This window comes from Schistocerca gregaria, chromosome 8, assembly GCF_023897955.1.
Source record: "Schistocerca gregaria isolate iqSchGreg1 chromosome 8, iqSchGreg1.2, whole genome shotgun sequence".
Taxonomy (NCBI): Eukaryota; Metazoa; Arthropoda; class Insecta; order Orthoptera; family Acrididae; genus Schistocerca; species Schistocerca gregaria.
In genome coordinates, this window is record NC_064927.1 from 370,453,704 (window position 1) to 370,466,672 (window position 12,969).

Genomic DNA, 12,969 nt, shown 5'->3' on the forward strand with positions numbered 1-12,969 from the left:
TGTGATATGCAAATGAGTAGCTTTTCAGAGCATTCACACAAGGTTGGCGCCGGTGGCGACACCTACAACGTGCTGACATGAGGAAAGTTTCCAACCGATTTCTCATCCGTAAAGACAACATTTGCACTGAAATGAGGATTGACACATTGTTGGATGAACCATTTGCAGAAGTGTACCCGTGGAGGCCAATCAGCTGCTGATAGTGGCTGCACACGTTGTACATGGTACGGAAACAACTGGTTCTCCCGTAGCACTCTCCATACAGTGACGTGGTCAACGTTACCTTGTACAGCAGCAACTTCTCTGACGCCGACATTATGGTTATCGTCAACTGCACGAAGAATTGCCTCGTCCATTGCAGGTGTCCTCGTCGTTCTAGGTCCTCCCCAGTCGCGAGTCATAGGCTGGAATGTTCCGTGGTCCCTAAGATGCCGATCAATTGCTTCGAACGTCTTCCTGTCGGGACACCTTCGTTCTGGAAATCTGTCTCGATACAAACGTACCGCGCCACGGCTATTGCCCCGTGGTATTCCATACATAAAATGGGCACCTGTCAACTCCGCATTTGTAAACATTGCACTGACTGCAAAACCACGTTCGTGATGAACACTAACCTGTTGATGCCACGTACTGATGTGCTTGATGCTAGTACTGTAGAGCAATGAGTCGCATGTCAACACAAGCACCGAAGTCAACATTAGCTTCCTTCAATAGGGCCAACTGCTGTTGAATCGAGAAAGTACAGTACGTACTGGCGAAACTAAAATGAGCTCTAACATGGAAATTAAGCGTTTCCTTTCACATGTCCACATAACATATTTTCTTTATTTGTGTTTGAGGAATGTTTCCTGAAAGTTTGGCCGTACCTTTTTGTAACACCCTGTATTTGCCCATCAGCAGGGTTTTGTAGTTCGCACATGCCATCGAAAATGAAATGATTAAACATTTTTATGTATAACGTATTTTGTTTTTGGTTGGTATGTATGATTTAGTAACACTATCTCAAAAATTTCTCTCTTTGCCTATTCCGTCGAGGACCTCCTCGTTTCTTGTCAGTACATTTAAATATAAACATGCTTCTGTGAGTACGTATCCCACGCGCTTCGATTTCCATGTTGTCCAATATTCTACAGTTAATGATAACTTACCTGCACGAATTATTTATGTGAATATCAGCCCTTGAGTCTTGGAGCAGTCGATGCTACTCTGAGGAAGGCTCGCAGTGTTTGGTAATGAAATGTGCCTTCCTCTTTCCGTACCAGCAGTACTGGCGAGATCCTGATGCTGGAGTTCCCGGGACATCCTCCCGCGTACTGCGGCTACCAGTAACATCCAAAGGTAGCGATCGCTGGCTCCTCCTTGAGGTTCACCGTGGTCCAGCGCGGTGAGGACGGGCGCGGAGTCAGAGACACCTACTACTGCGTGCTCGCGGGCGACGAGGTCGACTTCAAACAGCTGGCCGAGGACAACATGGTAACCGTCCGGCGAGGAGCTTTCACGTATGTCTCTGCTGCTTTCAACAGACTTGTTACACTGTTCAACAGACGAGAAGTGTGCCGCATCGTTTCAAGCTTAAACAGGGTTCAAATGGTTCAAATGGCTCTGAGCACTATGGGACTTAACTACTTAAACCTAACTAACCTAAGGACATCACACACATCCATGCCCGAGGCAGGATTCGAACCTGCGACCGTAGCACTCGCACGGTTCCGGACTGCGCGCCTAGAACCGCGAGACCACCGTGGCCTGCAAGCTTAAACATGTTCACACTTCGTTACATGTGACTGAAACCATATTTATGAATTTTCGTAGTCAGTTAACAGGAACAAGAGCTGCCGGATCGGTGTTCCGGTCCCTAGTCCAGTACAAAAAGGTTCGTTCCGTCGTGCAATTTCAAGTGGTAACTTGCTATAGGAGATATCATTTACTGTATTAAATTTATTCACAACCATTGAAGACTGAGTGGTCTGTAATAACGTGTTTTCTGATATTTTCACTATCGTGATACCAATTCAAATTTTGAGCGACAGCCAGACATAGTTTTCTCTAGTGGTCTCTTGTAGCATACTCAAACGACTGAACGAAAAGAGAACAGAGGACCGACAAAACAGTTACATGATATGGGCTGCACACAAATGAGATGTAACGCAATTCAGTTCGTTCGGATACTTCTGAGCATGATAGTACATGATGAGTTCTTCTGGTAAGTGTGGATAGGGATTGGGATGTAATAACTACTGGAAGGATATTGTACGCAATCACATGGATGTTCATCAGGGAGGGAATGGTAGTTGTGATGTTGGTATTAGGAGGTGGAGAGGACGCCAGCTGGTAGTCCAGGGTCCTGAAGGACAAAGGAGACTCAAGTTAATGGTAAATGTAGGAGAGGAGAATGTGTTATAGGTGTTTGAGAAGGTGTGGGAAATTGATTAGCTGGTACAGTATACGAGTGGGAGAAGTAGCCGAATATGGAAAGCAAGTTAATGTCATTCCAGGATTCGGAGGGAGTGATGTTGCGCTTACTGGCGAGTTAAACAGATAAAGTTGTGTTGCTAATGATGATGGGAGTGACATTCTTCGAAATGTCGTGTCGTTCCGGTGAACTCACCCAGCTGGGAACTCGAGAATTCAATATACCGGGTGATCAAAAAGTCAGTATAAATTTGAAAAGTGAATAAACCACGGAATAAAGTAGATAGAGAGGTAAAAATTGACACATATGCTTGGAATGACATGGGGTTTTATTAGAACCAAAAAACAAAAAGTTCACAGAATGTCAGACAGATGACGATGGACAGCAAAGCGTCAGTGACTGCGCATGACAATCGTGTATAAAAGGAGCTGTAATGAGAGAGAGAATCAGATGCGCCATCAGTCGCAGCATGTTGACTTCACCTGAAAAGGCGCTTTTGGAGAAGCTGTATTATCTGAATGGAGAATGTGCTAGTTCAGCGTTACGATCCTATCGCCATAGGAAGGGTATTCGAACGGGTAAAGGTCCGTTGACAAATGCAGCTGTGGCGAGAATGATTTCGAAGTTCGAAGCCACGGGTTGTTTAGACGATAGACCCCGTAGTGGCCGACCGAGCACAAGGCAGTTCAGGAAGAAATGGAGACTGTAGCGGGTTCGTCTATGCATGGGGAAGTCAGCGCTCGTGCAGTCGCACGTGGCACCGGCATTACATACACTACCGTTTGGTTGGCACTTAGGCGTACCCTCCGATGCTAACCGTACAAAATCCATCGTCATCATGAACTGTTACCTGGCGATTTAGTGAAGCGGAGGACATTTGCGGTGTGGGCGCTTCAAACGATGGCGGAAGATAGCGTTTGGTTGAGTAACGTGGCCGGCCCTTGTGGCCTAGCGGTTCTAGGCGCTACAGTCTGGAACCGCGCGACCGCTACGGTCGAAGGTTCGAATCCTGCCTCGGGCATGGATGTGTGTGATGTCCTTAGGTTAGTTAGCTTTAAGTAGTTCTAAGTTCTAGGGGACTTAAGACCTCAGAACATAAGTTCCATAGGGCTCAGAGCCATTTGAACCATTTGAGTAACGTGTTGTGGACCGACGAAGCTCATTGCACGCTCCGAGGGTCTGTCAACGCCCACAACTGCAGAATTTGGGCTACCGAAATTCCTAGAACTGTCGTGGAAACTCCATTGCACGACGAAAAAGTCACAGTATGGGTTGGATTTACCACATCTACCGTTATCGGGCCTTTTTTCTTAGAGGAAATGGGTGATTCCGGTTTTGTAACTGCTACTGTGACGGGTGAGAGGTACGCCGATATGTTACAGAATCGTATCATCCCCAGCCTGGCTGATAAACACCTGCTCGAACGTACGATGTTTATGCAGGATGGCGCTCCACCCGATATTGCTAGACGCGTGAAAGATCTCTTGCGCGCGTCGTTTGGTGACGATCGTGTGCTCAGGCGCCACTTTCGTCATTCTTGGCCTCCCAGGTCCCCAAACCTCAGTCCGTGCGATTATTGACTTTGGGGTTGCCTGAAGTCGCAAGTATATCGTGATCGACCGACATCTCTAGGGATGCTGAAAGACAACATCCGACGCCTATGCCTCACCATAACTCCGGAATTGCTTTACAGCGCTGTTCACAACATTATTCCTCGAATACAGCCATTGTTGAGGAATGACGGTGGACATATTGAGCATTTCCTGTAAAGAACATCATCTTTGCTTTGTCTTACTTTGTTATGCAATTATTGCTATTATGATCAGATGAAGCGCCATCTGCCGGACATTTTTTGCACTTTAGTATTTTTTATTTTTTTTCGTTCTAATAAAACCCCATGTCATTCCAAGCATGTGTGTCAATTTGTACCTCTCTATCTACATGATTCCGTGACTCATTCTATTTTCAAATTTATACTGACTTTTTGATCACCCGGCATATTAATAAATGTTTATTTTTTTCTCCTTGAGTTGTTCGTCAGTTGGCCTTTCTACCGCCTTTCACCACTACGAACTGGAGCGCCGTGTCTCACTAGCAGAGGGATCGTGCTCGTATTTCGCAGAGACGGTGAGCCGGCGCTGGAGCTGGGGCGCGTGCACTGCGTGTTGCAGCCCGCTGCCTCGGTGCCCGCCGGCGTCTTTGACTTCCGCGCGACGCGCCTCGCTTCGGGGCTGCCTGCCTTCCTCTGCCTTCGTCTGGACGCTGCCAGGACCCTCGCTGAGCCGCTGGTGGAGAGGGCTGCGCCGCCGGTGGGGGACGCACTCGTCTTCAGGTCAGGTCCTCTCTCGCCCACTTGAGCAGGCTGGTAACGCACGCCACAAAGAGGAAGGTAGAACACTTTATACACTACTGGCCATTAAAATTGCTACTCCACGAAGATGACGTGCTACAGACCTGAAATTTAGCCGACAGGAAGAAGATGCTGTGATATGCAAATGATTAGCTTTTCAGAGCATTCACACAAGGTTGGCGCCGGTGGCGACACCTACAACGTGCTGACATTAGGAAAGTTTACAACCGTTTTCTCATACACAAACAGCAGTTGACCGGCGTTGCCTGGTGAAATGATATTGTGATGCCTCGTGTAAGGAAGATAAATGCGTACCATCACGTTTACGACTTTGGTAAAGATCGGATTGTAGCCTATCGCGATTGCGGTTTCTCGTATCGCGACATTGCTGCCCGCGTTGGTCGAGATCCAATGACTGTTAGCAGAATATGGAGGCGGTAGGTTCAGCAGGGTAATACGGACGCCGTGCTGGATCCCAACGGCCTCGTATCACTAGCAGTCGAGATGACAGGCATCTTATCCGCATAACTGTAACGGACCGAGCAACCACGTCTCGATCCCTGAGTCAACGGATGGGGACGTTTGCAAGACAACAAGCATCTGCACGAACAGTTCGACGACGTTTGTAGCAGCATGGACTATCTGCTCGGAGACCATGGCTGCGGTTACACTGGACGCTGCATGACAGACAGGAGCGCCTGCGATGGTGTAGTCAACGACGAACCTGGGTGCACGAATGGCAAAACGTCATTTTTTCGGATGAAACCAGGTTCTGATTACAGCATCATGATGGTCGCATCCCTGTTTGGCGACATCGCACATTGGAAGCGTGTATTCGTCATCGCCATACTGGCGTATCACCCGGCGTGATGGTATGGGGTGCAATTGGTTACACGTCTCGGTAACCTCTTGTTCGCACTGACGGCACTTTGAACAGTGGACGCTACATTTCACATGTGTTACGACCCGTGGCTCTACCCTTCATTCGATCCCTGCGAAACCCTAAATTTCAGCAGGATAATTCACGCCCGGGTTTGGCAGGTCTTGTACGGGCATTTCTGGATACAGAAAATGTTCGACCGCTGTCGTGGCCAGCACATTCTCCAGATCTCTCACCAATTGAAAACGTCTGGTCAATGGTGGCCGAGTAACTGGCTCGTCACAATAAGCCAGTCACTACGGTTGATGAACTGTGGTATCGTGTCGAAGCTGCATGGGCAGCTGTACCTGCACACGTCTTCCAAGCTCTGTTTGACTCAATGTCCAGGAGTATCAAGGCCGTCATTACGGCCAGATGTGGTTGTTCTGGGTACTGATTTCCAGGATCTATGCACCCAAATTGCGTGAAAATGTAATCACATATCAGTTCTAGTATAATATATTTGTCCAATGAATACCCGTTTATCGTCTGCATTTCTTCTTGGTGTAGCAGTTTTAATGGCCAGTAGTGTACAACACGCGGTCAATCAAAGCAACTTCGTCACCTCGGAGTAACAAATGCACCCGACGTCATCAGTTATGTGATGATTACAGTGCGTTAAAGAAAATGTTATTCTATATATTGAGATGTGGTAGTATGAACCAAAATAAGAAAAAAAGTCTTCTAAACATGGATTCTGAAATCATGTATTGTCAAAGCTACAAACACTTGTTCATCGTCGCTACTGTGAAACACATCTCTTCTTCTAAAAGCTCTTTTCTACTTCTAACGACCTACAGAATGCACCCTCCAAAAGTGGGGTACCTAAATGGCCCTACTAAAACTAGACTCCGCTCTAACGGGTCACGAAGGTCCAACTGTACCGACCGGCCGTTATGTCATCCTCAGCCCACAGGTGTCAATGGATGCGGATATGGAGAGGCATGGGGTCAGCACACCGTTCTCCCGGCCGTATGACGGTTTACCTGATCGGAACGTCTGCATCTCGATCAAGTAGCTCCTCCGTTGGCTTCGAAAGGGCTGAGTGCACTCCGATTGCTAACAGCGCTCGGCAGACCGCATGGTCACCTATACAAGTGCTGGGCCTGTCCGACAGCGCTTAACTTCGCTGATCTGATGGGAACCGGTGTTACCACTGAGACAAGGCTGCTGCCAAATGGCTGTAGCCTCGCACCAACTTTTCTTGTCAGACGGTCGGTTGAGAACGACCACATGACAACCGATTCCACCCCACAAACCCCGCCTCCCAGCCTCTCCAGTTCACCTGACGCCTACCTCAACTTCAAATTGTGCTGCGTACCGGGTGATTCAAAAAGAAAGAACAGATTTCAAATGTTTGTTACAGACAAACTAATAAAAATAGAAACACATTGCGCATGGTACTGCATACAAGAAAGTTCAAAGTTTTGAAACAGCTGCGCTGTTGTTTGTTTGTAGTAAGAGAAATCATTTTCTGTGTTGGAATTTGCGCAGTGTTAATCCATTGGTCAAGTGCAATGTGCATTCCGCTGTCGATCCAGCAATACGCCGCCTCTGCACAAGCATATGTACGACTCACATACAAAATTATCGGATGCTGGTTGCATATGTAAAGGGAAAAGCACTGGTCGGCCATGCACGTCTGCGACTATAACAGAAGGAACGCATTTTGCAGTTCATTTCTCTACGATATGACAGAGGACATTTTTAATGAAAGATTCATTTCTTCAGATGAATCGACGTTTCATATGTCAGGTGCATAATGTAACATTTTGGGGGGGTCACAAAATCCTGGCGTGACATGAAAGAGGACACGAAAAAGACTCACGGAAATTAAATGTGTTTTGTGCTGTTTCTGTTCACAAAGTTTATGGATCTTTCTTCTTTGTGGAGGAAACCCTGGCACGAATACCGTACTTAGATATGATGAAAAATTGATTGTTTCCCCAAATTCATGAAGATTTTAATGATTCCATTTTTATGCATGACAGCACTCCATGTCACTTACCCCTTGAGGTGCAGTGTTATCTTATAAACACCATCCCACAAAGTTTGATTGGAGGAGGTGTGCAAGAAGATCTTAAGTAGTGGAATAAAGCTGTTTCAAGGACAAATAACTTATTCACAACGGCGATTAGTTTTTCCCACTCTCACTCCCTTTGACATCACCCCCCCCCCCCCCCTGGAAATGGCGTGAAATTTTGGCAGGAAATAGCGCAACTGTGGTACCTCCACTATCGTAACTCCCTCACCCCTCCCCACACCTCTATGTGGTCACCTAATCTGCACCCATCCTATGATATCATCCCTGTAAATGGCAGAAAATTGTCAGTCTCTGTCCAAATGCAAGAGAGGAAGGCTAGGTTAGTGTACTTTTTTGTTGTGGGAATCAACTGGACTATTTAGAGTAACCTAAGTTGGAGACTTGTGTTCACCTTGAACTGCAAGGACCGACTGAGCTAATTCACACTACATCCACAAGAGAGCACTCTTGGCCTACCCCCTCCTGCTCACCCCTTCCCACCCCTCTTATGAGGTCACTCACCGTCACCACCAACCCCTGCCCTGGAAATGGCAGGAAACGGTCAGTATCGGTCTAGCTGTCAGAGAGGAAGGTTAGGTTAGCGTACTTTATTTTTGATGGGAAACTGAAGTAAAGACCACTCCTAATTATACATTTACATGCACAGTACTACATGAGTGCCTAAGATCTTAATATGCAAAAAAATTTGAGATGTCACTCAACTGGTGTTTTCTTGTTGGCAAGATTCACAATTCCGCACTAATGGCTGGCGGACTCAAAAAATTAATAATAGCTCTACATAGGACACTTCCTTCACCTACAAGTCGAAATAAATCTCCCTGCTCCGCAGTCTTAAACAATAATTGAAACAACCCCGTTAACTGGTGCACGCAGACAATTTAAGAAGAGGACTGCAGTGATGTTAAAAAAAATTGGACTTCACACACCTGTTACTTACAATAACACCATGGTAAAAAAACGATTGTACGAAAGATAACACCACTTCTTCTGTAAATTACAACTGCATGCTGTGGCATATAAAAACATGAAAAAGCTTAATCAAATAGCAGGTGCTGCGTCTACGACGCAGATAAATCATTGGTCTGCAATGTAGCCTTGTACGGAAGTGAAACGTGGACGGTAAGTTCAGACAAAGAGAGAAACCTTTTGACATGTGATGCTACAGAAAAGTGCTTAAGAATATACGGGTAGATCGAATAACAAAGATAAAAAGCAAAGCAAGAAAGAAACTTATAGCACAACTTGACTAACAAAAGGAATCGGTTAATACATTAGGATTGTCCAAAAGTTCGCAAAGCTTTGGTTTTGCATGTTGGTATTCCGACTGCTATGTGTTTATTTATCGATTGTCATTTTGTATTTGTAACCCACTGTTGCTATTTGAGTTTACGTATTGTTATTTTGTCATTTAGAGACAATGAGTGGCGTTGTGGAAGACACAAAATGGAGGACCAAGTGGAGAAATCGGAACATTTCTAACATATGCCATTGGACGGAGCACCACAAGAAAATGGTTTTCACGTTTTAAGGTTCAAATGGCACTGAGCACTATGGGACTTACCTTCTGAGGGCATCAGTCCCCTAGAACTTAGAACTACTTAAACCTAACTAACCTAAGGACATCACACACATCCATGCCCGAGGCAGGATTCGAACCTGCGACCGTAGCGGTGATAAAAGTCATGAGGCAGCAACACGCACATTACAGATGGCGGTAGTATCGCATACACAAGGTATAAAACGGAAATGTATTGGTGGAGCCGTCATTTGTACTCAGCTGGTTGGTGTGAAAGATATCCAAAGTGGTTGTGGCTGCGCGATGGGAATTAACAGACTTTGAACTGGAATGACAGTTGGAGCTAGACGCATGAGACATTCCATTTCGTATTACAGTCATTACTCTCACCACTGATAACGCAGTAGCCAACGGCCTTCGCTTAATGACCCAGAGCAGCGGCGTTTGCATGGAGTTTCCATTGCTAACAGACAAGCAACACTGCGTGACATAAGCGCAGAAATCAATGTGGGACGCACGGCGAACGCATCCGTTAGGACAGTGCGAAGCAATTTCGCGTTATAGCGCTATGGCAGCAGACGACCGACGCAAGTGTCTTTGCTAACAGCACATCAGCTTCAGCGCCCCTCCTGGGCTAGTTACCATGTCGGTTGGACCCTGGACGACTGGAAAACCGTGACCTGGTCAGCTTAGTCCCGATTTCAACTGGTAGGAGCTGATAGGGTTCGAGCGTGGCGCAGACCCCACAAAACCGTGGACGCACGTTGTCAACAAGGCACTGGTGGTGGCTCCATAACGTCTCGTCAGCAACGCGTCCTATCAGGTAATATAAAATCACAATTGCGGCAGGTAGTGTCAGGCGTTCCCCAAGGCTCAGCATTAGGTCCTATACTCTTCTCTCTGTATGTCAACGGTGTGTCATCGGTTCTGACGTATTGCAAATACCATATGTATGCTGATGACCTTCAGTTGTATCTAAGTGCGAAACCAAGCAATCTCAAGAAAGCTATTGAAAATTTCAATACTGGCCTCGATGTACTGTCAAAATGGGCACAGGACATAGGTCTAAAACTAAACTCATCTAAAACCCAAGCGGTACTTGGTCACTCTAAGCTCATTAGCCCAAAACATCGGGAATCCGTACCACCTCTTATCCTAAATGGAACAAATATTAACTTCTCTCCCTCAGCAAAGAGTTTGGGAGTAATAATAGATGAAAATCTAAATTGGACAGAGCACGTAATTGCAGTGTGCAAAAAAGCATCAGCATCCCTTCATGTCCTACAAAAATATAAAAAACTCTTCCCTTTCGATCTGAAAAAGAAATTAGTACAAACGCTTATACTCCCAATCATTGACTACAGCGATATTATCCTACAAGGCCTCTCTCAGGAAAATTCTCGACGTCTAGAACTGGTCATGAATGCTGCGTCCGATATATTTGTGACGTTCGACTTTTTGATCACATTTCACCAGCATATGCAAAATTGTCCTGGCTGCGTGCAGACAAACGCAGAGATTTCCATACACTCTGTCTGATCTACTGCCTTATAAATGTAAACTGTCCCTCATATCTCTCCTCGTCCCCAACGCTCATGTCGGAACAACATGACAGAAACAGACGTTGCCATTATAATAAAATCCTCTCCGTTCCACTGCATCGCTCAGTCACCTTCTCCAAGTCCTTTACAGTAGCGGGAACAGGACTCTGGTATAACCTCCCTCGTTATGTTAGAGAACTTAAAAGCATGTCCAGCTTCAAAAAACAGTTAATGACGTATCTACTTAAGCAACAGTAATGCCTTCCTCTGTACAAGAATGCACTTCACCTCATTACTTCCCTCTTTCCCCCTCCTTAAATCTCCATTCCCCAAAACACGCTAAACTAGTAAACATCTACTTTACACACATCTGCACAAACCTTCATTACTATTGCCAATCCTTCTCATGTTTGTCATTATTATTTGATTTTTTTACTGTTATTATTATTGCTTATTATTGCTTTTATCATAATCTGTATGTATAGCACCTGCTGTAAAAATACTGCCAGCATTTAATTTATTAACTCTTAGTCATGTTTATGATTACATTTTTTTGCTGTTATTATTATTGCTTTTATCACAATCTGTATGTATCGCACCTGTTGTAAAAATACTGCCGCATTTACTTTACTAGGTCTTAGTCACTACTCTTTATTCATATTGTCACTAGAGTAACCTAATATTCTCACTTAAACTATGGTCATGATGTAACTCTGATGTGTGAAATGCTGCATGTGTGGAACACTGGTCCGATGTAAGAGAGGGCCTGATGGCCCTAATCTGATCTGGTTAAATAAATAAATAAATAAATAATGGTGTTGGCTGTGCTTATATGGAATGGACTGGGTGCTTTGGTCCAACTAAACTGACCATTGACTGAAAATATTTGTGTTTGGCTGCTTATTGCCAAACAACAATGTAATTTTTGTGGATGACAGTGCGCAATGTCACCAGACGACACTTCTTCGCGACTCGCTTGAAGAACATTCTGGAGAATTCGAGGGACTGATTTGGCCACGAGGATCGTCCGACATGAATCCCATTGAACATTTATAGTACGTAATCGAGAGGTCGGTTCATCCACAGAATCCTGCAACATTTTCGCAATAATGAACAACTACAGAGACAGCATTGCTCAGTATTTCTGGGGGGGGGGGGGGGGGAGGGAGGGGGTCTCCAACGACTTGTTGAGACAGTGTGGCGTCGAGTTGCTGTGCTTCGCCTGACAAAGGAGGTCCGAAACAATATTAGCAGGTATTCCATGATTTTTGTCATCTCATTGTGTGTTGCAAATGGTAGATACGCGAACAATTGAAAGGGTACATTTCGTCTTGCAAAGGATTAAGCATTATATCAAATAGTCTGCTTATAATAAAGTTATGAGCATACAATGAAGCATTTTAGACGAACTATTAGCTTAGGAAATGTTTTACAGGCAGCAGGCCTTGCAGTGGACAGTGCAAGTTCATTAGAAACATAAGTATTATCCCGTGTTCCGCAATGATGGTAATATAAACAACCACCAATCACTTACTTGTATCTCAGCTCAACGGACATTAAGTGTGCACGAAAGCCAATATTTGACTCTCGAACCATGAAAAATTAGGGTTCTGTAATTTTTTGAGGAAAGAAAGCTAAATTAATAAGTAGAGTTGCAAAAATTTCTTCGTCATTTTAGAACTGAAATCTCATTGATGAATGTAAAGAGAGTTCAAGTTGATGCCACTGATGCCTAAAGTTTTGGAGATCTTGGCATATTTGCAAACCACATAAGGTTTAATTTTCATGGGACTGCACATTAGAAATTCTTGGATGATAACAATCAAGGACGGCCATACTCATCATCAGAAAAAAAAGGGTTCAAATGAGCACCGTGCGACTTAACAACTGAGGTCATTAGTCGCCTAGAACTTAGAACTAATTAAACCTAACTAACCTAAAGACATCACACACATCCATGCCCGAGGCAGGATTCGAACCTGCTATCGCAGCGGTCGCGTGGTTCCAGACTGTAGCGCCTAGAACTGCTCGGCTTCCCCGGCCGGCCCATCATTAGCTATTTAATGTATTGTAAAGAGCTTTCTTTAACATACAAAATAGTTTCAGGATGTGGCCATTTTTAAATGTAGTTGTGCATCGATAACGTGTGTCACAACATTTAAAATCAGTTCGTTCTGCGAGGACCT

The 12,969-nt window shown here is 45.1% G+C and overlaps 1 protein-coding gene across 3 annotated transcripts in view; it reads left to right on the forward strand.

The window, feature by feature from the left end:
- LOC126284397 (uncharacterized) overlaps window positions 1-12,969 on the forward strand; it is a 65,491-nt gene that overhangs the window by 19,394 nt on the left and 33,128 nt on the right. For 2 of the 3 annotated variants that reach the window (XM_049983296.1, XM_049983299.1), the window contains exons 2-3: window positions 1,266-1,499; window positions 4,536-4,745. In XM_049983296.1, coding sequence (XP_049839253.1) covers window positions 1,471-1,499; window positions 4,536-4,745 — 239 coding nt within the window. In that variant the 5' untranslated portion in view covers window positions 1,266-1,470. Of the gene's footprint in view, window positions 1-1,262; window positions 1,500-4,535; window positions 4,746-12,969 lie in introns of all 3 variants that reach the window. The other variant, XM_049983297.1, reaches the window with a different exon arrangement.